The 27,586-nt window shown below is 35.9% G+C and overlaps 1 protein-coding gene across 6 annotated transcripts in view; it reads right to left on the reverse strand.

Annotated features, from left to right (window-relative positions):
* Nucleotides 1-27,586, reverse strand: part of Bclaf3 (BCLAF1 and THRAP3 family member 3) — a 70,397-nt gene that overhangs the window by 24,498 nt on the left and 18,313 nt on the right. For 3 of the 6 annotated variants that reach the window (XM_048796519.1, XM_048796516.1, XM_048796517.1), the window contains exons 3-10: nucleotides 24,616-25,185; nucleotides 23,575-24,237; nucleotides 15,145-15,320; nucleotides 13,157-13,271; nucleotides 12,395-12,458; nucleotides 10,736-10,851; nucleotides 3,675-3,789; nucleotides 1,972-2,067 (exon numbers count right to left, since the gene is read on the reverse strand). In XM_048796519.1, coding sequence (XP_048652476.1) covers nucleotides 1,972-2,067; nucleotides 3,675-3,789; nucleotides 10,736-10,851; nucleotides 12,395-12,458; nucleotides 13,157-13,271; nucleotides 15,145-15,320; nucleotides 23,575-24,237; nucleotides 24,616-25,185 — 1,915 coding nt within the window. The remainder of the gene's footprint in view (nucleotides 1-1,971; nucleotides 2,068-3,674; nucleotides 3,790-10,735; nucleotides 10,852-12,394; nucleotides 12,459-13,156; nucleotides 13,272-15,144; nucleotides 15,321-23,574; nucleotides 24,238-24,615; nucleotides 25,186-27,586) is intronic. The other 3 variants (XM_048796520.1, XM_015488071.2, XM_048796518.1) reach the window with 2 other exon arrangements.

The following is a 27,586-nucleotide window of genomic DNA, read 5'->3' on the forward strand; positions in this document are numbered from 1 at the left end:
TGTAGGCTCCCTATTTACCTCTCTTATTGTTTCTTTTGCTGAGAAAAAACTTTTTAGTTTGAGTAAGTCCCATTTGTTGATTCTAGTTATTAACTTTTGTGCTATGGGTGTCCTATTGAGGAATTTGGAGCCCGACCCCACAGTATGTAGATCGTAGCCAACTTTTTCTTCTATCAGACGGCGTGTCTCTGATTTGATATCAAGCTCCTTGATCCATTTTGAATTAACTTTTGTGCATGGCGAGAGAAAGGGATTCAGTTTCATTTTGTTGCATATGGATTTCCAGTTAGAAAGTAAATTTCAACAATTTTTTTTCTTTTTTGTGGCACTGGAGATTGAACCCAGATGTGCCATACAATTGAGCTATATCCTCAGACCTTTTTAATTCTGAGTCAGGGCCTTGCTAAATTATCCAGACTGACCTCAAACTTGTGGTCCTCTTGCTTCAGCCTCCTGCGTAGCTGGGATTATGAGCATGAGCCACTTAGCCTGGCTAATATTTTTTAGGAAGGATTATCTGCTCACACTATACACTATATTACTGTGAAAAAATTATGAACTTCTAAGTAATCATAACATTACAAAACTTTAAATGATTGGTCAAGAGAAAAGATTATTGCATAAATTTTGAAAAATATCTAACAATGTTAAAGAATCTTCCCTTAAATAAAAGGGTAAGAGGAAATAAGTCTTGTGATGATCTTACAAAAATACAACAATCAACTAGATCTGAGTAATGAGAAGAGCAATATGTAGAAGCACTGAGATCTGCAAATCCATCTACACTGCCTCTAGGTGATGCAGACATCACAATTTCAGTTGATCTGATGCCTCATTACTCAAGAGATTAACAGATGGTATAAAACATGTTTATACCTCTATGGCTGTAGCTATTATTGAAAACCCAACATCATCCATGTTTTATATAAAGCACTGGATGAAAATATAGTCTATGTAATGCCTACAAATTATGCTATTCCTAGTAGAAAAAAATGCTTTTAACATCTAGAAACTTTGTCAAGAAGCCAAATATTTATAGAAGATCACTTAACTACCCACCTAAGTCTATGGTTTTGGGATAGTTTGTACTACACCTTTTTGCTCATACTAATTTGCCCCTAATCAGCTAAGTACTTTATCAAGCCTGCCTGGGACTTTCATACACACACACACACACACACACACACACACGCACACACACACACACACAAAAGCTTTAATTCTTTCCTTCTTTCTTTTTTTTGTGTGAGGGAGAAGACAACACAGAATGAAAAATATGAACAAAGTACCTGTCATAAACAAGAAATTTAGACAAAATGGATTTTAAAAGCACAGCTTTTGAGAGCAAGGAGAGAAATACAACACCTGGACTATTGCTTTTATTCCATTTGTTTGGGGGATGAGGTGTTTTAGGTAATCAAACATGTTGGCTAATTAAAAACTATCATTTATATTAGCTATAGAAATAATTAGAATGTGATAAAATATACTTTAACAAAGTTGTCTGGACCAGAATCTTTCTCTGATGAACCAGAAGTCCTCTCTGATGCTTGTGTGCCTATCTATGGGCAGGGTTTCTCCATTGGTGATTCCTGGAGAAGCATGAGAGCTCTGTACTTAACACCTTAGAGATTTAAGGATAGGTTTAATAGGAGAGTCTGGGACTTTGCCTGTCTCCCCATCTTGTGTCACTCCACCTATATCTGTCTTGTGCATGTGTATTTTCAAGTAATATTTGAAGAAAGGGTTTCACTGGTTAAATAAAAATTAAAATCAAGTCCTGAGGAAGAGGTGATTAATAAACTAATTATAGTCAACTGTAAATACTAGAAATAAGCATATAAACCAGAAACACTAGTTTATAGCTACTATTTGAAACAATACCTCAAAATAGCTTTTAATTATACTTAGAATATTATGTTCAAAGCATAAGCCCAAAGTTAGAATTAAATGGAAAACAACATTCAATACCTTGAAAGGTCTTTTAAAGCCTCTTGTATTTTGATGGTTTCCCTCAACTCCAAATGGTTTTTGAGTAACAATATCCTTTCTCCGAATAGCATAATTCTGCATGAAAAAGTATTAGTATGGGTTAATATGCTTAAAGATTGATTTTAAAAACTAATTTCACCATGTAAAAGACACATGTTTAAATATACAGGATTAAGAACTCAAGGCAGCCAGGAGTGGTGGCTCCCACCTGTAATCCCAGCAATTTGGGAGGCTGAGGAAGGAGGATTGCAAGTCCAAAGCTAGACTTGGCAACTTAAGGGGACCCTGTCTCAAAAATTAAAAAGGACTAGGGATGTTGCTCAGTGGTAGAGCACCCCTGAGTTCAAACACCAGTACCACAAAACAAAAGCAACCAAAGTTGGGAACATGGAGCTTAGCTGTGGGAACACATTTCTCCTTCTTTGACATGACCCACGCTAGTTGGTGAGGGGCCAGTTTCATCCATGCCTGTGATGAGTGTCAAAAAGCAAACAGAAGGGCTGAGGTTGTGGCTCAGTGGTAGAGCACTTGCCTAGCATGTGAGAGGCCCTGGATTTGATCCTCAGCACCATGCAAAAATAAATAAAATAAAGGTATTGTGTCCAACTACAACTAAAAAAATCAATATTAAAAAAAAAAAAAAACAGAAAAATCCCTACTCTTATTTAATGCAATGGGTGACTTTTAAAAAATGGACTGTGAATCTAGCATTTATTTATACAGGCCTCCAGGATAGGGAGATAAACTTATTACTATCAGGAGTTGCTAAAGGATTCCTACTCGTTAAGAACAAATCCCCAATACTGCAGGAGGCAGGTTTGGCTGACTCAGATAACTGATTTGAGGTGATGTTCCTGCCATGGCTTGGAAAGTACCAGAAATAAGAGAAACAGCTACATTAGTAAATCTGTAACCACAAAGAACTTGAATCCTCTGACGGGAATAAAAAAAAAGAAAAAAAAAAAGGTAGAGCCCATTCTCAAGACAGTTTCTTATTTCTAAAATCAACAATCTTACAACCTTCTATATGCTCCATTTTCTGTGGAGTTTGATCAGAGGGAGGATTGCAGGCAGCTGCTGACATGACTCCTGATGATCCCCACTAATGATCCTCCCTTTGAGTGTGGATAGGACCTAGTAACTTGCTTCTTGCAATTACAATATGATACAGTAATGGGATGTTACTTCTGAAATTAGGTTACAGACACAGATTCTGGCTTCCATCTTTCCAGTCATTTCTTATGGAAGGTAGTCAGCTGACATTCTGTAAGCTGCCCTATAAAAAGGCAAATCTTTAAAACAGAAAGTAGATTAGTGGTTGGCTGGGGTGAAAACAGGGGGTAACTAACAGGCATGTAGGCTCTTACTGGGTAGTGAAAATATCCTAAAACTAGATTGTTGTGATAGTGATACATCATCACAAATTTACTAAAAAAAATCACTAACTTTTACACCTAAAATGAGTGAATTTTACAGTATGTAAATTATATTTTAATGAAATTGTTCCCCCAAAATTCTAAGGTATTATAATAAATCCAGAGATTAATATTTCTTTTGTCACAATAACTGTAAACCTCAAATGAATCTTCTAACACATACTTAATGCACAGTTATAGGCATTTTGAAAATATATAGTTGAGGAGAATGTACGAAAAATGAAAATTCCGGAACTCCAATCTTACTATGTAAGGTTTCTGAATAAATTTTCTAAAATTTGATTTTACAAAATGTGTAGGTTTTTGGAATCCATCAGCATGAATATTCTTCACCTTTGAAAAACTGGAACGTTGATCATTCCTAATAAAATGAAAGAGAGAAAACAAGAATCTTTTATTAGTTTACTTTTACCCAACAAATAAACAAAAAAAATTTAAAAAGCCCCTTTAGAGACAATTAAAGTAACACAACAGTAAAACTCAATGATCTTTCACTACTAAAGTTACAAACATTAGTTTTTAGGGCTAACACCCTCATTTAAAAAAAACATTATTTAGTTAAGTTGGCAGTAATCAATAGGAGGGGGAAACAATATTCCTTGTATTAGTGTTCCCAATCTGAGGTTCAAGGACAGGCTTCCTGGAGGCTATAACTCATGTGAAATGTGTGTTTTCAGAGGAAAGACTGTCGCTGCTCTAGAATTTGGCGGCACTGCCCCCCACCCTGTCCTTACTGACAGACTCCCCTTTGTAAAAGCACTAATGACTTGGCCTATTCATCAGAGGTGAGGTATGAAACTGGCGCAGGGTTACCTCACTCTGATACTGCTAGGCCATGGATACTGCTAGGCCAGGGCATTAAAAGGAAGCCTTCCTTCTCTTGATATTGAGAGGTCCTGAGGCCACCAAGTGCTTTTTCCAGGGAGCCCTATCATGGAGGGAGGTCCTTCTTTGGGCTTTTCCTCTGATCCTGGATGGCTCACTTCCACAGCCCTTAGGGAATCCTCTTCCTACATCTTCTGCAGGCCTTGCTCCATGGTAAACCAGCCACTCATGACCTCAGCCCTACTTCAGTACCTCCATACATTCCCCACTGACATCAGGATGAAATCCATACTCCTCATCAGGACCTACTCGGTCCTCCAGGCTCTGGTCCTTGCTGCATTGCCATCTGCCTTACTCCAGTCTCCCTAACACACACACACTGAGCTTCCAGGACATTTAACTTTATGTGGTTCCCAGAACACTCCAATCTCTCCTGTTTCCACACCTCTGCACCTGTAGTTCCTTCTGTGATCATTTCCTTCCACTTAGATGAAATTTAGCTCCATTTGTACCTCTTCCAAGGAAGGCTTTCCTAAACCCCTCTCTGGTAAACTAAGTACCACAAAATGCCACGTGCACAAAATATATTTGGGGTGATAACACCTATCTCTTCATGTTTGTAACTACTGGTGCACCTGTGTGTTTAATGGAACAAGCTGCAATTCCTTCAGAGAAGGTAGTTAAGTGGATGGTTCATTTTGTGGCCCCAGCTCTGACCCCCCAAACCTGACAAGAAGAAGACACTCAGGGTCTTTTAAAATGTAAAAAAACAAAAACAACAACAAAAAAACCCCAAAAACAAACAAACAAACAAAAAAAACTCCATGTCCTGTTAAAATACTCATGATAAGAGAGTAAGTCAAAATAGTAGGGTGCTAAATTATGTACTGAGGATAATTTCAGTTATTTTAAATAACATATATGCTGAGAAAAAAATGATAGGAAATGTGCTAAATATTAACAGTGGTCATCTCTAACTGATGAAATTAAAACTGCCTTATATTTCTATACTTAATTATATTTTTTCCCAAATGATTATCATTAGCATATATGACTATGTCTATAAACAAGGAAATGGGCTTTTAAAAACTCTCTTTGCAAGGCACATATTGGAAAAAGACATACAGGTTGAGCATCCCTAATCTGAAAATCCCAAATCAGAAATGCTCCAAAAATTGAAACTTTTTGAACACCAACATGATACCACAAATGGAAAACCCCACATCTGACCTCATGTGACTAAAGACACTGTATAGATTAACTTCAGGCTATATGTGTAAGGCATATAGGAAACATAAATGTATTTCATGTTTAGACTGGGTCCCATCACCAAGATATTTCATTATGACGATATTCCAAAAAAAAAAAAAAAATCCTAAAGCTGAACCACTTCTGGCGTAAGCATTTCAGATAAGGGACACTCAACCTGCAGTATCTAGAATAGATAAAAAACTCTTATACCTCAATAATAAAAGACAATAACCTGATTTAAAAATGGGCAAGGAATTTGAACAGAAATTCCTTCAGGTAAGACATACAAATGGCCAATAAATATATGAAAAGATGCTTAACATCATTAGTCATGGAGGAAATGCAAATTAAAACCATAATGAAATACTACTTTATACCCACTAGGATGGCTATAATCAAAAACACAATGAAATACTACTTTATACCCAGTAGGATGGCTATAAAAAAAAAAAAAAAACACAACACCAATATTGGTTAAAAGCGCTACTTAAAATAGTCAAAAGGTGGAAACAACACAAATGTCCATAAACAGAAGAACAGATAAACAAAAAGTGGTATATCCATACAACAGAATATTATTCAGCTTTAAAAAGCAATGGAATTTTCTGAAAAGGGAAGGAAATTTTGACATGATACAATACGGATGAACCTTGAATACACGATACTAAGAAGCCAGACAAAAAAAGACAATTTGTATGATTCTACTTGTATGAGGTTATCTAGAATAGGCAAATTTATAGAGATAGTAAGAAAGAAGGTTACCAAGGACTGGAGAGGAGGAAGGAATGGGGAGTTATTGTTTAATGGTACAGAGTTTGTTTCTAAAGATGAAAATGTTCTGTAAATGGATAACAGTGATGGTTCCATAACACTATGGTTATACTTAATGCCAATTAACTGTACACTTAAAACAATTAAAATGGTAAATTTATATTTTGCCACAATAAAAAAACTGAAAAACCATTCATTGATAAATTTTGATTCTTAAGCAGGCAAATGAACACCCAGATTAAAGATCTATTTCCCATCCTCCCTACAACTAGACATGGACATGGGACTAAATTTTTAGGCCAACAGTGTTAAAAGTGTCATGTGTAAATTTCAGGGAAAGACTAGGATGAGGACATGATGGCTAGAGCACAACCAACCACCTTGGGATACGAGGCATATGCTGTGTGCAAAGGTTAGAGGAGGAGCAAGGTCTAAGGAGCCTGGTTCTTTGATGAGTCCCATCTACTATGCCACCTTATCATGCAGATTTCCTACCTCCAATCTTTTATTTTATTTTTTTACTTGAGACTTTTTTTCTCTAGTTTGTATAATCCATTCTCTACCTAAAAACAACAGTGATCCTTTTAAAATTTAAGTGCAATTATATCTCTTCTCTGGTTAGAACCCTAAATGTTTTCTAATTTTACTAAGAGTAAAAAAGAGTCTTCCATCTTTTTCAGTCCTTCAAAGTCCTTCACGCTTTGACTTTCTCTTCCTTTTCTCATTTTGTAACTCACCAGCTCCCTTTCTAGTTCTTAAGCAAGAGCAACCATATTCCTGCCTCAAGGTCTTTGAATTTACTGTTTCCTCTCTTGAAATACTACCCCCGCCAGGTAATCCTGTGGCCAAATACCTTAATTCACATCCCAGCTAAATTTTTAAAATCATATCACACATCATTCTTTTCTATTTTCCTCTTCTGCCTTATTTTTCATCTATCACTTCACTAACATGTATTTATTTGCTTATTTTCTTTCTTCCACCATTAAATTCCAAGTGCCACAAAGGCAAGGGCTTTGTGTATACTTTTATCACTTTGTGTATACTTTTATCCCTAGTGCTTAAACAGTAACTGTAGAACAGAGGAAATATTTGTTGAACATATGAATAAAAGATTCGCACGAAGTTCACTCTAGTTTAGTATAGATTATTACAATAGCAAGAATAAAAACTGATGTTTTCCTATAAGCTGACTAGCTAAAAAGGAAGTCTTGACAGTTTGATGTCCTTTTGAAGTACACTGACATTATTTTTAAGCACACATAGCCCAAACTTATATAACACATCTTAATTACATTGTGGGGAGCTTAGTAACTCTGATAAGAAGAGGGAGAAATAGTGTGTCAGAAGCCATGGAGCTTCAGGATAGAGACTGACCAGAAGGGAGAGCAAAGGAGAATATCAGGGTTTTGGAAAGTAGATGAAATCCCTGAGAATCAGGTTTGCTGGTGAAGTTTCCTAAGGTATCAGAGAACAGGAATCCAGGTAGACAGGCATTCTAATTTAAGTATTTTTGGCCCTGTCTGCTGCTTTGGAAAGTCTTCATTCATTAAACAAATATGAACTTAGCTCAAGGCAATGGGGATACAATGGTGAGCAAATAGACACAGAGCCTGCATACAATGTTTTTTGTGGTACAGAGGATCGGACCCAGGAGCACTCTACCTCGAGTTACAGTTCCAGCCCTTTAATTTTTTTTTTTTTTAATTTTTGAGACAGGGTCTCACTAAGTTCCCAGGCTGGTCTCAAACTTACGATCCTCCTGCCTCAGCCTCCCAAGTTTTTGGAATTACAAAAATGTGCCACAATGCCCAGTGAACCTACATACAACTTTTTAAGGAAAAATCACACAGGTGGGAAATCACTTCCTCCTATGATTTATGATTTTATTATGTTTCATTCTTCTGAATGTCTATGGAAACTATATACTGACTTGATTAAAAAGGATTATGTAAAAACACAATGAGATCAATTTTTATAAACTGAATTTCTAAGATATAAAGATGAAGTGTCTTTTATTTTAATAAGGAAATTGAATTAGGACAAAGAGATAAACGGTTCTATATATAAGAGGTTCTATATCATTTTTGAAAAAAAGACAGTAACAATCTTATCCATACTGGCAATGATGTGGAGAAATTGCTGTGGAATGTAAAATGATAGTCAATTTGGAAAACTATCTGGAAGTTCCTCAAAAAGTTAAATATAGAGTCACCACCTAATTAATCAATTCTACTTGTAGGTATCAACCAAAGAGAAATGAAAACAAATTACACAAAAATGTTCATAGCACCATTATTCACAACAGCCCCAAAGTGGAAACAATCCAAATATCCATCAACTGATGAATGGATAAACAACATATGGCACATCAATACAATGGAATATTATTCAGCCATAAAAAGCATCCTCATGCTACAACATTGGATCAACACTGAAAACATTATGCTACACAAAAGAATCAGTCACAAAAGCCATACACAATATGATGCATTTATATGAAATGTTAAGAATAAGCAAATCCGTAGAGACAGAAAGTAGAAGAGTGGTTGCCAGGGGTTGGGGGAAGGAGAAATGGGGTACAGTGTTCCCTTCTGAGCTGATAAAATGTTTTAGAATAAATAATGGTGATAGTTATAGAACCCTGTGAATATACTAAAAACTACTGAATTGTTTACTTCCATTGGGGAATTTTATGGTATGTAATATCTCGATTTTTAAAAACCCTCGTGGCTCTATATTCCATACCAACTATCCAGTAGGAATTAAATAATCCTGGGGCTGGGGATATAGCTCAGTTAGAGTGCTTGCCTTGCATACACAAGGCCCTGGGTTTGATCCCCAGCACCAAAACAAAACAAACAAAAAAAAACATGAAATAATCCAACACACCCAGCAAAAGATACCTTGTAGGAAAACATCTTTGCATGCCTCAACACTATTTTCAAAGCTGACATTGATAAATTTTATGTTAACCTTATACACATCACTTTACTTAATTTTAACTACCACTACAAGGTAAGTATAAATCTTATCCCTATTTTACACTTGAGGAAATAGAGACTATGTAACTTGCCAAAAGTCAATTACATAGCTAGGGGTCTAAGAGCAGGAATATGAACTCGGGTCTAACTTCAGTACTCAAGTTCTAATCATTTCAGAGGGTAAAGATATATCCTGAAGCACTACACAGTCTGTACAATATGCTGATTATCTTAAATCTGTTTGAAAAATCCTATTTCTTGGTACACTGGGTTTCTTAAGTTTGCTGTCTCAAGAAAAATGTGACAGTTTGTGACATTAAAGGGCCCAGTCATGCAATGTATTAATCACATCATATTAGGAGACTGGTGATTTTCACCTAGCAAAGGAAAAGATTTTTACTATTTTACTTTCATATTTTTCATATACCACAACACACAGTTTGATTATCTTTTTAATTAGTCCCAAACTTATTGTTAGAATCAAATCCAGTTTTAAACAAGCTCCATCTATTTCAACTAAGACTTAGTTAGGCATAGACTTGACTTAAAAGTCTAGTCAAATATTTCAGTAATTTGATACTATGGACTATATAAAAAACTGCACTATTCCTACTTTCTGGGAGATCTACTGATGAGCCCTTGCTATGCATGGCATCAGTTCTTTAAATATGCCAGTCATTTAATATGCATAGCATAATAAATTGGTTTTATCATCATTTTTTTTTTTTTTGGTACTGGGAATTGAACTCAGGGGCACTCAACCACTGAGCCATATCCCCAGCCCTATTTTGTATTTTATTTAGAGACAGGGTCTCAACTCAGTTGCTTAGCACCTCACTTTTGCTGAGGCTGGCTTTGAACTTGTAATTCTCCTGCCTCAGCCTCCTAAGCTGCTGGGATTACAGGTGTGCGCCACTGTGCCTGGCAGTTTTATCATCATTTTATAGAAAGGCTATAGTGACTCATCAAATTTGTGCAAGATCAAACATCTTATAAATTGGAAAGAGATGAAATTCAAATGTAGGTCTCTACATTTTCTACTACACCTGCCCATTTCATGGATAAACATCCACGAAGAGTCCTGGAAGAGAACTGTACTAACTTCAGGAAATTTTGCATTATTCAGACTACTCCAGAATCTAGGGCAGAATGTATCAGTTTTAATCAGCTTGAGCCAAACAGTCCATAACCTTGCTGGTCTTGGCTTCTGCTAATATTAAAAAATCTCTTATACTTATCTCTAGAATTATGAAGTCCTCAAATATCCACCTACCCCATAGTTTTTCTTGTTTAAATCAAGATGCATAGAATGATTACTGAATAATTTTGAAACATTTTAATAGATTTCATTTAACCATAGAAAATGGATTTGAAGTATCAAATCCCTACACTAAAATTATCATCACACAAAAAAACTGGAAAAATGCTTAAACCGAAAGCTCCCTGATAACAGTATGTTTTTCATCTACTGATTACCTCTCTGAAGCACTAGCTATGTGAAAAATGTGCTCATCTTCATTCTGTAATCGTTCTTTTCTCCTTCTTTCAATGTCATGTCGTAGGTCATTTGGATCTATTATTTTGACCAGAGTCTGAGGAATTTTGACAGAAGACAAACCATTCACATTACTGTTAGTTGCACAAAGACCATATCTAACAAGAACCTTATTTAAAAGTCCTAAATAAGTTATTTTGTACTCATCCTGCTATGGTAGTGTAAACTGAATCAAATTTTCTGAGACACAATTGACAATACAGTCAGAAAAGCTCCTAATATTAAACCAGGAATCCCACTTTGGGGATTCTATCCCAAAGAAAGAGCTGTCTACCTAAAAATATTCCAAGTACTATATTTAAAAATAACAAAAAATGGAAGTAATGTAAATGAAAAAAAAAACTTTAAAGGGAAAGGGAAGAACAATTAAATAAATTATGGTAAATAACTCAAAAGAATAATGTACAACCATTTAAATTAATAAATAGTATGTGGAAGTCAACATGGAAAAACACTCATTGAAAAAAAAAAAAAAAGAAAAGAAAAAAATTGAAACTTTAAAAGCCTCAATCATAAAAGGTCATGGGGAATTCAGAGATTTTTACATAAAAGACATGTTATTATGAATTAAGTAAAAAGAAAAAAACATACAAAAGTGCATATACTATGATAGTGACTATGTTAAAATGCAAGATGTAAGACTGCACGAAAAGATGATCAGATAATATTCTGTATCAAATGGTTGAATTACAGATGATTTTTTTTTAAATCCTTAAATTTCCTACAAGTTCACTATAATACTTTGATGATTAGAAATTTTCTGAAAATATCATTCAATAAATTAACCCATCTAAGATTAATCAAATCTATAATTTCACATGTGAAAAACTTTATATATATTCTATTAGAAATGTATTAAAAATATCTTTTCTATAAAAACTTTTTACTTTCAATGAATAAATTAGCAGTTCTTTTACAACCTAACATACTTTTTTTTTAAAAAAAAGAGCTTTATAGTTATACATAGTACTTAGGTTCATCCTAACAAAATCACACATGCATGGAATTTTGTTTTCAGTTCAACTTGAAACATTTTAAAACAAAAGCCACTTTTCTTACTCCTTGGCTAGTCAAGATACTCTTTCTAATTAGTAAAGAAATGGGAGGTGGATGGGGGGGAGGTATTGGGTAGGAACCAAACATGGGACAGTAAAGAAATGTAACATTTCCATTATTTTGCTAATTAATGTTCCACAGAATCTTTCAAACACTCTCCAGTAAATAGAAGGTCAATCTCAAATGAAACTTAAGTTTCTTTTCATTCATTTCATGTACAATTTAAAAATATTTTCCACATGATTGGAACATACTTTCTACAAGCTTCACAGTGTGGAGTTATAGAATGAATATTAAATGCTAAAATTTTGTTACAAAGCTGTTATCATTAAGGATTGTCCCTTTTAAGGAATATTTTTGTCTTTTTGTCAGCATTCTTGTGCCAACCTGGCCAATGATCATAATCACTTGGAGAACTTTTGAAATTTCCTGGATCTCAACCCCCAATCACCAATCCCTTTTCCCATTAGTATACCAAAAAAAAAAAAAAAGATAATCTCACATCAAAACTTGTGTTCACTTACCTGATCTGGTTCATATACCATAGTTTGTTTACTCTGAAGGTCAGCCAAAGACATGTCTATTCTCCTAAAATAATAAAGGCATATTACAATTAAATAATTAGATTATGCACTGAGACCTTGATTCTACTACTACAGAATGGAATTTGAAATAAAGCAGGTATATCTTGGAACAGGCAAAAGAAACCTGCTAACAGGTAATTTTTTTCATCTATATGGTATATGACAATTTCCCAAGAATCTAGATCTTGTGAAGCACATTTCAGGGAAGTTTTAGGGGTTCTCAGATCACTAGCCTGTGTAACTTCAAACTTTATTCTGGTGATATATTGCATTCTAATATTGATTCAACTCAGCTCACAAGACAGGGTGCACCACCTGCTCGACAAGTGCCAGCAGAAGACATGTTTTCATCCGGCTGCCCTCAGAACAGCCATTTTGATCACATGATTTCAATGGCTTGACAACTGCCTTTCATTCTTCCAGTGATAACTTCAGTAGGTAACTACTATAGACACAGCAGAATCAAAGTTAGGTAGGTAAATATTGTCAAAGTTCTATACATTTAAACAATGCTAGTCATTGGTTTCAATGCAATCTATTCCATTGATGTGCACTGGCCCAGTACCTGCTTGGGTAGATCCTGTTTTTATGTCAGATACACATTCCTAGAGTCTCACGCAAGTCCAGGTGAGCAAGCTCAGGAAGCAACAGTTCTGAGGTTTACTCCCATGGTTAAATGGGAATACAGTAATCAATCATTACCTGTGAATTTCTGGATCTGAATTCAATTTAATTTCTTTTGCATCTGCATCATGAGTACTTCGCATTTTTGAGAAACGCTCATTTAGAGTAATGACAGGTGATGGAAAATAATTTGCTGAAAAAGGAAACAAATAGTTTTATCTCAACGTAAAACTGATTCCACTTAAAAGATTATATGTAAGTACAGGAAGAAGGACCATTTCGAAAACATCCAATGTTTTCTCTTGAAAATACACAGGACCTAAACTTACTTGGCAGACTAATTTGCAGTGTTTACATGTTTTTCCCCAGCCCAAGCAAGAATTAAAACATCTGATTTATGAATCCAAGGGGTTTTATTCCTATCTGACATGTCTGCTTACTTATCTAGGGGAAAACTGTAGTGCTCTCAAAGTGAGGACCTTTCTACTCCAAGGTAAGACACTATTTGGGGAGCTCTACAGTTCAATAAGAGTAAAAATTAACTCCACAAACAATCCTGAAGCATCACAAAAATTCTGACAATGCTAAATGCTATGTTCACATACCACAGAAGGTCTTCCAATACAATTTTGTTTCAATTAACATTAACTGAAGTTCTTGAGGACATTCTGAAATCAGCTATGTTGCACAGACTTTTAATAGGTTAGAGAGAGAAAGAGAATACACATGCTCCATCAGAATGCTACTTAAGCAATCCTTTTCCCTAACTTACTGTTCCTGTTCTGAGACAATCTCCTGGACTTTTATGTTATACCAGCCCCCTTTCTGCAAATAATTACACTTGCTTTGGGTGAGAGGAGCTAGGGTTGAGAGGGTAACTGTTTCAGACAAACTGCATACTTTATTATTTATTTATTTTGAAATGCTGGGGATCAAACCCAGGGCCTCACTCATGCTAGGCAAGTATACTACCACTGAGCTATACTCCCAGTCTAAAACTGAATGCTTTCAAGAAAATATATGCCTTAGCTTGAGGGATGCAAAGAAAATAATTCATTTTTGAAATATGTTTTATGAAGGTGAAAAAGATTAATGCAATTACTAAGTAGTATAAAATAAAAATTCTTAAAGGCCTCCAGCTTATAACACCCACAATTGCCTTATTTTTGTGGCATTACTGGTAGAAGCAGTTCTACATCACTGAATTTTCCAATTAATGGAAAGTTGCCAGAAGCAAAAACAAAACAATTTAATGCAAATCTTTAAAGTATTTATTATGCAACTCTCTGATGTCATAAAGTATGCCAAAGCAAACTGGAATCTTTCATTTATCACTTAGCAATATCCTGATGGCACAAAGTCCCAGTACCGCTCTCAGGGGATTTTAAGAATATCACAAAATGATCAAGACTTCCCGATTGCTCGAGTTTCTTTTTTTTTTCCTTCCCCTGCTTCTTCTTCCCTGTTAGGCTATTGGTTATTGCGTCTCACTGATTTCAGTATGGTAGTCTTTTTCAGTGGCTGACCTCTCTTTTCTAACTTGTGATTTCTTATCTACTACCAGTTGAAGCACAAGGTTATTGGAAATACATCATAAAGAACAACTATGCTTGAGGCTGGGGCTGGGGCGCAGTGGTAGCACACTTGCCTGCTATATGTGAGGCACTGGGTTTGACTCTCAGGACCGCATATAAATAAATAAAATAAAGGTTTATCACAACTAAAAAAATAAATATATTAAAAAAGAACAACTATGGGGCTGGGGTTGTGGCTCAGAGGTAGAGCGCTCGCCTGGCATACATGAGGCATTGGGTTTGATCCTCAGCACCACATAAAGTAAAATAAAGACATGGTGTTCACTTATAACTAAAAAATAAATATTAAAAAAAAGAACAACTAGGCTTGAATGTATGTTTGATGATCTCTCCAACAGATTCCTAATTCATAATCTAACTTACAATGAAATATTACTATTGAAATATATCACAGGTATTTACCTATTATCTCGTGAAAAGCCAGCACATTATTTTTCTGTTATCCCTAATGTATGCGTAAAATATACCAACCTTTAACTTGATGGATTATTGTTATGATTTCCTGAGCAAATTCTCCTGTAGGTTTGTTTTCAGTATTCTGAGTTGAGTCAAGATGTTCAAACACTGGATGAAAGTTCCCACTTTTCCTGCCAACAGCAACCAAATCATGTGACATCTGTCTCTCTGTGGAATAGCTAGAAGCAGCCCTAGAATAATTTGCAAATGTTTAACTAAATTTGAAACTATTTTGCTAAAAAAGAACTTACTAAAAATTAAGAGCTATAAAACTAAAAAGACATTTATCTTGTCATATAATTTAGTTATTAGATTATATGCTATAAAACATGTACAATAATAAGTAGGAGAAAACAGCCATAGGTAAGTAGTTCTGAGTTCAAATCTAAGATCAGTAAATATTTGTCACTTTAATAATAAAAGCCTCATAACTCTAAGTGACAAAAAATTTTACTTCAAAACTACAAGGCATTAAAGATATTTAATATGCAAAAAATAATCAATAAGATTATTTTCTATTTCTAAATGGCCCAAACATTGTATATCCAGCAAGATTATACTATCTTAAAATACTACCACACTTTGAAAGTTGATGTCAAACATACAAACCTCTGACTTCAGAAAAATTTTTTTATATTTCTACCAGTAATGAGAAGCTTAGAATAGTATTTCAAAATTGAATTCAATTCAAAATTGAATTGCTAAGCAATTAATTTAATCATAAAATCTCACCAAGCTCTTAGAAAATATTTTGGTTGTTAGCAAAGTTATGATCATTAACATCAATTATAGTGTTTGCCCTAAATGCACCCTTAAAGAAATGCTACCATTTATTATATAACCCCAGCGATTTTACCATTTTAATACCTTCTGAAGCTTTGTAACTTTTGTTAAGAGCTCTCCTGATCTCTAGGTACTACTATAAAAGTAAAGATTATGGGAAAAAGCTAGTAATTATTGAGGGCTTACGAAATGCCAAACATGGGGGCTTAGAGTTTACTAACATTATCTCATTTAATCATTACAATTTAATCTTTATAATCGCCCTATGGAGAAGGTGCAAGGACACTGAGACAATGGATGTTGTTTTACTTTATATCCCAGAAGTTGAGTATTCAAATGAACATTAGTCTTCCAAGTTTCATAATGGGAAACTATGCTTTCTTCCAATAATGCTGCTCTTAGCTTAAAACTATTCTTATATTCTTCATCTAGAGGCACTTAATGAATTACAGAAGGAACTGTCTCATTATTTTATATTTATATCTCATATTAGACCCAAAACAGTAGTAATCAGCTTATACCTATCTTTTCCCTCTGTATATAGCTCAAATTCCTCCTGGCTCTTCCCAAAAATCAAGTTCATTGTCCAAAGATGAGATTTACAACTACTGGGTAAATAACATCAATTTTAGTATCTATATAATACATATTCTATGTATAATATAATAAAGAATATATTCTTTCTGAGTATGCTAAAGACTGTGAAGATAAACCCAAAGGAAGCCTTGAACTATGTTTTAAATAATAGTAGCACCATTGTAATATATAATAACTTATAGCAAAAAGCAAACAGATGTTTGGGGGCATAGGTGCATACGTGCACATATCTCCTTATTTAAATCAGTCATGCATCCAAAATTGTCTCTGGGTCCTGAGGGGTTTACAGATATTCTTTAAAAATTTTAACTCCTGCTGGGTGTGATGGTGTAGGCTGTAATCCCAATGGTTCTGGAGGCTGAAGTAAGAGGATTGTAAGTTCAAAGCCAGCCTTAGCAACTTAGGGAGGCCCCAAGCAACCTGGTGATACCCTGTCTCAAAATAAAATATAAAAGGGGCTGGGGATGCGGCTCAGTGGTTAAGTGCCCATGGGTTCAATTTCCAGTACAAAAAAAAAAAAATTAACTTTTCTAACAAAATGATTTTAAGTGCCTATTTATAACTCATAAGAGCAAAGGCTTCCATTTGACTTTCTATGTCCCCTGCTCCTCAGAGCAGCACTGCTGGAGAAAATTCCCTGCAAGGCAGAAACATGGAAAAGTGATTTGCAGCAGGTTGATGTCACTGCTGTAGTTTCTTGATTTTTGGGGAGGACTTTCATTAGAAAGCCCATTTCCCTTCTTTCCTCCTAATTTGCTGCAAGCTTCCCACTGTGTATCCGATAACTAGCTAAGAGACATTTACTGGTAAAAGCAAGAACAGCCTGTAACAGTTTCCAATAATAAACAATTGCAAATTCTTTCTGTTTAAAGGGGTTTAACTTTAAAAAGGCCTGTTCCATACCAAAAAAATAAAGCTTTTAAAAACATTTGAGTCAGTCACAGGGGCACAGGCCTGTAATCCTACTGGCTCAGGAGGCTGAGACAGAAGGATTGCACGTTCAAAGCTAGCCACAGCAATGGCAAGGCACTGAGCAACTCAGTGAGACACTGTCTTTAAATAAAATACAAAATAGGGTTGGGGATGTGGCTCAGTGGTTGAGTGCCCGTGAGTTCAATCTTCAGTACCCCCCCCCCCCAAAAAGAAACAAAACAAAACAAAAAAACATTTTATAAGCCAGGCATGGTGGTGCATACGTGATCCCAGCTACTGAGAAGGCTGAAGTAGGAGGATCACAAGTTCAAGGCCAGCCTGGGGAATATTAGCAAGACCCTGCTCAAAATAAAATAAAAAGGGCTGGGAATGGATATTGTCACTGGGTCCAATCCTCAGTGCCACAAAAAAAAAAAAAAAAAAAAAAAATTCTAGGTGAAAAATAAGTTGTTTGAACAGAACTATTAAAATGGACTATCTACAAGGAGAAATCAGTTTATAATTTTTTTGCAGCCTCAGTTTCTGTTTCTGCCAAGAGGAAATCAGCTGATAAAGGTTTCCAGTTTTTCACTGGGTAATTATCAAAACTTACTTGTGATTTATTACAAAGTAATTACTGGCAACAATTTCTCCTGTCCCCATTCCACACCCAACTCTCAGTCCATAAGAGTGCTGCAGTACACTTTGAAGTTATTTTTAATTCCTGAGATTTCATTGTTTAAACTTGTTATAAGTTAACATTTATCCTAGAGTTTCCTTGCTACAAGATTTTTAGTTAAAAATATTAAAATTTTCATTTTCTAGAAAATATATTTAAAATAATATAACCCAAAAATAAGTCTCTTTAAAACAATTATGGTATTTTTGCTACATTAAAAACCCTCTTTAGACTTGAGAATTTAAAATGTTCTAAGCCTCTACATTTGTAAATCTAATCATCTTTGATTCATATTTTCCTTTTTATTATTTCTTATGGCACAGGTTGATTAACAAGTTAATAATTTCAGGAAATACCCCCAAAGCAAATAGTTGAGCTGAAAGACAAAATGTTCTCATTTGAAATGCATTTGGACAGTTTTAAAATTAAAATACAGTTAAAAAAACTGAATTCTAATAACATTTCCAGTACTGGTCTCATTAAATCTTCCAAGTTCCTCTGTTCCCTCTCACTTTCCCACTAAATTCTCTTCTGTTTTAGGATACTTCCACTGATGTTCTTCCTTGTGTTGTACTTAATAGCTAAGGCAACCTAAAAACTGCAATTAAACCTTAATTTGCTATTGTCCATACTTAGGACTCATCAAAAAAAAAAAAAAATCAACACACGGCAAAACAACAAAATCCCAAACCAAAACAGATTCCCCTGTCCTTTGGAAGCTTATAATAACACAATTCATATGAAACATACCAAGTTTTTCTTCAACCAGCAACTAACATCTTACATAGCATACTACTGTTCATAAAGCACTTACCCAATTGTGTCATTTGCTTTTGCCTCCCTAAGGACACATTTAGAAATTTTGGAGAGAAATGTTACAGAGACAATGACTTCCCTTACTTAGCATCTTATTATCTTTTTTCACAAAAGTCCTCAAACAAGCCTTGCCAGTTCTAATACCCAACTAATCCATCTTAGAGATGTCAATCTGGGCTGCCAAAACTGAATCATCTCCCTTTTCCTATGAGCTAATTCAGGTTGAGCAGCCCTAATCAGAAAATCCAAAATCTACAATGCTCCAAAATCTGGAACTTTTTGAGTGCTGACAAGACATTACACCACAAATTCCTGTATCTGACCTCATGAGACAGGTCATAGTCAAAACATCCAGGCACACTAAAAATACTATATAATATTACCTTCAGGCTCCGAGTATAAGGTGTATAAAAAACATAAATGAGGGGGGGCTGGGGTTGTGTCTCAATGTTAGAGTGCTTGCCTCGCATGCATGAGGCACTGGGTTTGATCTTCAGCACCACAAAAAATAAAATAAAATAAAGATATTGTGTCCACCTAAAACTTAAAAAAAAAAAAAAAACATAAATGAGGGGCTGGGGTTGTGGCTCAGAGGTAGAGCGCTTGCCTAGCATGTGTGAGGCACTGGGTTCGATCCTCAGCACCACATAAAAACAAAATAAAGACATTATGTCCCCCTATAACTAAAAAATATTTTAAAAAATAAATTTCATGTTTAGACTAGGGTCATAACCAAGATATCTCATTATGTAAATGCAAATGTTCCCAAATTTAAAAAATCCTAAATCTGATCCACTTCTGTTCCCAAGCATTTCAGATAAGGGATACCAGACCTGTAGTATCAAATCAGGCTGGCAGTCATGACTTGCCTACCTTCTTAGTCTCCTTTCTCTCTGTTCCTTTTCAGAACCACCCGGCTCAAAGTTCCTGGGTATGTTTTTCTGCCTTCGTTAACCTTTATTATATAAAATGTTTTTCACCTCATTTTCATGTACCAAAAACATACAAATTTTTGAAGCTTGGCTCACAGGTCAACTCCTGCACGAAGCCTTCCCTGAATCTCCCAGTCTGGTATCACCTGTTCTGCTGCTCAGCCATACACCACCCCATGAATCACTCGCTGTACTGTGGTATTGCCAACATTACCCTATTCATCTATAAAACCAAAGGAGAAAAAAAGATCCTAATCTTATTCAGCCTATACTTTTGGGGTATCCCAAAAGGCTGTCTCAAATAGGATGCATCCTCAAAAAATACCCAGTGAATAAATAAATGATGAATGGAAAATGAATTGACCACTCTGAAATGAATGTTTCAGCTAAGAAGATAATAGATTTTAACATTTTATTGAGGCCAATTTAATTTTTATTTTTAAGTTTCTTAGCTTACCTTTTTACATTTTTTGTTTAATTCTGATATATTTAAATTTAAAATATTTAGTTCTTAAATATTTTGCATATGAATATGCAAAAGTTCAGAGAACTATATGAGCCTTCAAGTGCCTTGTCAACTCAGCTTCCATAGCTATCAACACATGGCCAATCCAAGAAAGTTTAGAGAAACTTCAGGTTAATTGGCCAGGTGACCTGCCCAATGTCACAGAGCTGCTCAGTGGCTCACAGGAAGACAAAAACCTATGAACCACAGCCCCTAACAGAATGTTTACCTCCCTCTATCAGTTTCTCTGAAAGACACAAAGAGAAGCTAGAGTAAAAACCAGAAATGAGGCTGGCTGCAGTGGCACATATCTGTGATCCCTGTGGCTTGGGAGGCTGAGGCAGGAGAACTGTGAGTTCAAAGCCAGCCTCAGCAACTCGGTGAGACCCTGTCTCTAAATAAAAGGGGTTAGCAATGATGGTGGAATGTGATGGACATCACTATCCAAAGTACATGTATGAAGACATGAATTGGTGTGAACATAATTTATATACCAGTAGAGAAATAAACAATTATTCTCTGTATGTGTAATAAGAATTATAATACATTCCACTGTCATGTATTTAAAAAATAAAATCAATAAAAATGAAGTATTTCACTTAGTGAATACTAAAATTAAAAAAAAAGAAAGAAAGAAAAGGGTTGGGGATGTGGCTCGGTACAAGGTTTTAGTTTTTTAATTCTATGTAAGAGCAAGTATCTCCACCTATAGGCTATAGGTTACCTTCCTTCAAAACTCTAGCTATGGGTTTTCACACTGTTCCCCATCTGTGCTGAATCTATTTCCTCAGCGTCCTCTGGCACCTATCACCCACCTCATCTCTTTTCAGAATGGGGAAAGATCTGATTGGGGCAGGGAGATCTTCTTTGTATCTCTTCAGTGGTAAACAAATGACTAGATGCAAATGTGGCTGGTGTGCTCACTCAGCTCACCATCAACTCTGATAGCCAACCTTCCTTATCCCAGGTGTCTTGTACCAACATCTCAGGAAATTAAAGGAGCCTTGGGTCCATCAGCGACAGCTTATTTTGCTCCAGAAACTAGAACTGCCTCCTCCTTCCCACTTTCTCCTCTCTCCTCCCTTCTACTTCCCTGACCCAACATGAAACCAGCAACTCACTTCATCTGCTTTAAGACTTCCAGATGTATACAACAATTCATGTTTTGGGTACACAATGATCTTAGTAGAAATGTTCATATTGTAACTCTCTAATTTACATTCTGAAACATATATAATTATGACTCATACTTTCTACCTCTGATAATGAAGTTTCTTACAGTGAGTCACTAGAATTGTCTTTGTTAACAGCAGTACTAACTACACAAGGAATATTCAAGCAAGTGTCTACCTATTGCTGTTATAGATACAAATTGGAATCTAGAAAAATCACTAGGCGATACCTTTTTAACCATACTAATAACTGAAAGAACAAATAATAGTACTTGACCAAAATTAATCAAACAGATACACAAAATATCTATCTTAGTATTTCAAAAAAAAGTGGATAAACTCTCTCAATTTTAACCATCAAATAAACCTTTCTCTGCACTCTATAATTATGATTATTTTAATCTTTCTTAACAAAGAAAAATCTAATTTATGTTAATAATTGAAAACATAAATTCTACTGAGGGCATTAACTACCTTTGTTTTATGGGTACTTCTTCAGTCCCCACGTAATTAAATCCAACCCACAAATCTCGTCCACAATTCATTCATCAACAAATAATTATAATCACAGAGAAAGCTTTTGTTGACTATGATGCTTTATCAAACTGAAAAGATGCACACATTTTTTCAGTTATTTATTCTTCAGGTCTCTGAACAGAGAGGCTTTGCAGTCAAGGCTCTTTATTACACAAGCCATCCTGCAGGCCCTGGGCAGGTATTCAAACATGTGCTGCCAAGCTCCACTGATAGATGATGAGATTTCATATAATTATAGTTTTTAAATTTAAAACACAAGTGCAGTAGCCTCCATTTTTGTGGAAGCTCATTTTTGTGATCCATGATGATGATCAAGCTTCCATTTCTCATATCAAATTGTAAAATTAACTGTGCAGTATCTTGAATGAAGTTTAGAAAAACAAAACTCTTCAAAATTGGTATTTCTAGTAGTCTTCAAAAGTGACACAATTTATTAATTCATTTTAAGCACATATGAATATACACATTATAATATATTTTCTATAAGTACAGGAATGTAAAGAAAGTATGCAGAAGGATGACTGCTATGCTTAACTTGAAGAAAAGAAACAGAAAATATTTTGTTTAAAAAATCAAGACCTTGGGTTTACCTCCCTTCCCACTCCCACCTTACTCTTTCCCATTTCATTTTCTTGTTTTGATTCAAATACAAATAGGAGTCAACTGTGAATATGAATGCACCAAATGAACATGGTCCATCCCTTTTTCATTGACATACTGGTAGTGTATTAAGATAATGAACAGATTTAGCTGACATAGCTAACTGCAGCATGTTATTATTGTCAGAATCCATAAATGGAGATAATATTCATAATGGAAAAAAGCATGTGAGCTTGCCTTAGACTATAACCTATTACAATAGCAGTCTTTTTTTTAAGACTCATTAAGAGCTAAAGCAAATGTCTTATAAATAAGCATCTCCCCAGATTATAGCCTAATTTCCTCTATCTGGGAGAATCTAGTCAGTTAAGCCCAGTCATTTTGACAGGGTAGCAGGAATGACAATAAGTTCTCTGCCTCCTGGAGTCATGAGGGTGGGGGTGGGAATTTGAATCCCAGCCACTCTGACAAAGTCACTTCATCTCTTAGGGCTTTGCTTTCCTCCTCTATAAAACCAGGACCTTTTCACTCAAAAATTCTCTGAATGTCAGGCAACAGGGAACACAGGCTCTGAGAAACTTCGCAAAGAATAGGTCTTCCTGAACTCCACCTAGCCTATCCCTAGAAAGTAAAACCTGGCAGCATAAATCCATGAAGAGAAACAACTCCTCAGAATGCCATGCACGCAGGAAGCATCTGGAAATAAGATGTGGGAACATACAGACATGAGATCACTTTCTATTACTAATCACAGGATTCATCCTCATTACAGGGCTTTTGGGAAAAAAATCCAAGCAATCCTTTCCACTCCTTGATGGAACTCCAAGCACACTACCAATTCCATTTTTGAAGCTGCAAAAAGAAGTGGCAGAAACATTTATTAAACATCATAAAGAAAAATGAAGATAATACCTGAATGTATCTACTGTTTTCTTCACATCTACTTTAACTGTAAGTGATTTCTTCTTAATATTGACAGACGAGTGTTTCACATTGGAAAGTTTTTGACTTGTATCAGGTTGGTTACTGGAGGAGTTGCTCTCCTTTTTGAATTCCCCTTCTTTCTTTATTTTTTTCTTTCGTTTGTCATTACAGGGCTTCAAATCAACCTCATTTTTATTTGAATGAGTATAGGCCGCTGAGTCTTTCTTAGATGGTTTAAAAAGTTCTTTGACTTGCCCATCTTCAGTCTCTCTCCCTCTTCCGGCATTAAAACAATCTGACTCTCTACCTATAGGGCCTTTTTGAGAACTGTGTTTTCTATCTTCTTCTTTCAAGTATTTCTGATTTCTCCCATCAGAAAAGTCCTGGTCACCTTCTGAGAGCTTATGATGCTTGTGGCGATAGTCATAGGACACTTTGGTTGCTGAACTGGTCTCTGGATAGTCCCTCTCAGCATATCGGTGAGTTTGAGGTCCAAAATTGCGCTGATCTTTCTTTTCTTGGTAAGGTGGAGGAAAATGCTCAGGCTTCCACTTTGGGTTTCTGGCAGGCTCTCTGTTCTCATACCTCGCCACGTCTTTAGGTCTTTTTGATGTGTGTCCATATTTTCTGAAATCACGATCCTCAGGATACCTGTGTTGACATAAAGCAGTTTACACTTGCACTACAGAGAAGAAAGTAAGAATTTATATGTGTAGAATGTTGGGCAGCATGGCTTTAAATGTAGAACGCAGTTGTAAAGATAACCTATAATCCCACAAGCCTGCATAGAGGCACAAGGTAGTTATACAGGAAAATACCATCTTTTTAAACATTTTAGCTAACAACATGATTTACTCTAAAAAGAAATAATTTCACTACTACTACCAGTAGACTACAACTATATTACAATGCTTTTTATCTTTTTTAAACAAAAGCTTTTCAAGGTGGTTATCTTCAACCATAAAGTAAACAGACTTTTCACTTGAGGCTTTATATACCAAATTACCCAGGTTTAATGTTTTCCTATACCTCTTCTGAAAAGAGCTCCTTGTGTCAAAGTCTTCTGAGCCTCTTCTAGGTGACTGGGAATATTTTTCTTCTTGCATCCTCTGGTGCCTCAACTCATCTTCATGCCACTTCCCTTCAAATCTAAAGGAATCTGCTATTGACCTCTGAGGTGGTTTCCCTCTTCTCCCATTTCCTCTAACTCTGTGGTCATCAGGAATATACCTTCCTTGCATTTTCTGGGGATAACAATTCCTCTCATGCTCTATGTAGGGTACACCCTCTGAGTATGTGGGTATATACTGAGATCTTCTGTTACCATCCCCTCTTCCTGGTGAATACACTCGGTGAGGATTATATGTGTAAAAATTTTCTACAGAGTTTCTTATCTCGGGGGAAGGTGATCTATGTTCATAAGATCGGTAATATAGATTTCCACGAGGGGGAATTCTTTGTTTATTCTGTTCATGTTTCTCACTGTCCATTCTCCAAGCAACAGGTCTTTTCGGATATTTTCTATATTCACAGTCATAATGCCCATGAGAATATCTTTGCTTGTAGTATTCAAAATTTCTAGGTACTGGTGATAAAGACCTATGTAAACAAACACAGAAAAGTTTAGCCCATTTTAAGACAATAAACTCTTTGTCTTAATATGTCCTACCTAAAACATTTGCCTTTCCTAAAATGCCACTGATTCTCTTACTCAAACTAAATTCATCAATTTGCTACATATATACATTTTGAATTGTACATGGAGGGGGGGGTCTGATAATAGTACTGCCCAATTTGACAACACTCTTTCCATCTGAACCAATGTATTCCATATGCATGTCAAAATGGGCTGAGTACACCCATCCTACTAAAGCAGGACCAGCTTAGATTCAAGGCAAGATCTATTTTGGAAGATTGTTAATAGCAAAGTACTGGCAAAAAAAGATACAGTGACTTCAAAGGGCTGATCAGCAAAAGCTTGTATCAGAGTCAATGGCCAAGTAAGAAATAAGCAGAAACAGTAGATCAACACGAATAAATATGTATGAGAGTGTCTGAAAAAAATCAAACCCAGCCTCTGAAATTAAGTTAGATTCTAAGATCCAATGATGTTACAACCCAAACTCAGACACCTTATTGACCCCATAGTTTTTCCAACTGATCGTCTATTCTCTTTCCTAAAGCTGTATCAATAAGAGACATACACTTAACAGGTGGCAGGGAGAGGGGACAGAAAAGTCTTAAGACTTGAATCTTAGGTTCAGTTTTGCTCTAAGTACTTCTATCACAGATAAGTTGCTTTTCTTTCCCACTCCTGCTCCCTTATATATCAACTAAAAGATGTGCTGTTCAAACAGCTTGTTAACTTTGGTGAAAGTGTGCTTTAATGCAACTACAATAGTCTCCAGGGACAACACATGCCTTCTGTTTCTACCTTCTCTAGTACCTCAGCCTTGCCAACATGAAGCCTTGTATTCCCACTGAGGAGGAAGGCTCCTGTATCCAGGGAAACCAGTCTGGGTTCCCCAGCCTTAAAGATAAGAGAGAGGAGCACCACTATCTGGAACACAATAAAATTCAATTTTGCACCCGAGGACATTAACCAGTCTGACCTGCCTCAATCTCCTTTCTGAAGGTTTAATGTCTTCTCATCAATGAGGAAGCCTCTTTTGCAGTTTTTTAAAAAATCATCCCTTCTCAGAAGGTACCACAGAGTTGGAGCAACCATGAGTGACCTTTTTCCTTTTAGTGACAAGTCTGTGTTTTCCATACATTAAAGGAAGCAGATCTATCTTATTTGGGTACCTACTGGGACATATATACTAGACTTGGCAATTATTTCCCTCTGGAGTCACCAAGCTGGATATATTGGTATTATTTCATTGAAACGAATCTCTGCCATCTAGCTGGCTTTACCTCATCACAAGAAGTCTTTAAATGGAAGAGTCCATCTCTTTCACTACCAAGGAGAAAAGCTGGTAGTCTGAGGCAGAAACCTTGCAGACTGAAGAAAATACTCAAGATCTTAAAGTACCCTCATTTCACATTAAAAACTGCTTTGAGACTATATTTTATATCATATTTTATTATATAGCACCCCTTTCTTCTGGAGGTTGCTGGAAAGGTTGTTACCATATTTGATTCTCCTAAAGGGACAAAAGAAAACTGGAGTCTGTTGGGGGAGAGTTAGTTCTTTAGTCTCTGGAGTTCAGCAAGGCAAGTCTTGTGAGCAGAGGCACTGACAGCTTTTGTTTCAAGGAAAACAGCCTTGGAAATAGAGACAGAGACTCCCTCAGGGACTGAGGGCTGGTTTGTTTGCTGCCCAGAATAATAAGATAATGTCTCCTCCAAGGTAAAGGCTGGGGGCTTTGCCTACAGCTATTCATAGGAAACTCAGGTTCTTCAGTTATGCCAAAATTCCATTGTTGGCAAAGACAATGGGTAATCCCACTGCTTTGCATCATCCACCTAGCCAGCTACTTCACAGTGCTGGCCCTCAGGAGACCTAGAGGGTAGGGCGTACAATAGGAACTTAAAGCTCAAACTGCCTACTGTAGTATGAGTAATAAAGGCCTTTGTCTCTGACCCAGGAATGCTTTGTGGCAAGCTAACACACTAGCCTGCAGGTAGAATAAAATATCAGACCCTTTATAGTTGTTTTTTTTCCCCTTTATAGTTCTAGACAAAGAAATCTAAGAAGAAATCCAGAAATCAGGCTCTCCCTAAGCTTCCCAGGGTCTCTTGTGTCCCTCATCAGAACCTAACACAAAAGGGTGAAACAAAACAACCTCTGTGATACCTTCCACGTTCAAATCCTTTGTTTCTTTGTATTCCCTTTTCTTTCTGAAGATCTTCCCCCATTACAATTTGGTCTTGTGGATTACAAAATGAAAACTGTTGAAGAACTGATTGATTAGTCACTACACTGTCAAAATGAACAAGCACAGTGGCCAAGGTACATTAACATGAAAATCTCGGCCTGCCTCTTACGTATATGAAT

Source organism: Marmota marmota, unplaced genomic scaffold (assembly GCF_001458135.2).
Source record: "Marmota marmota marmota unplaced genomic scaffold, marMar, whole genome shotgun sequence".
NCBI classification, from domain to species: Eukaryota; Metazoa; Chordata; class Mammalia; order Rodentia; family Sciuridae; genus Marmota; species Marmota marmota.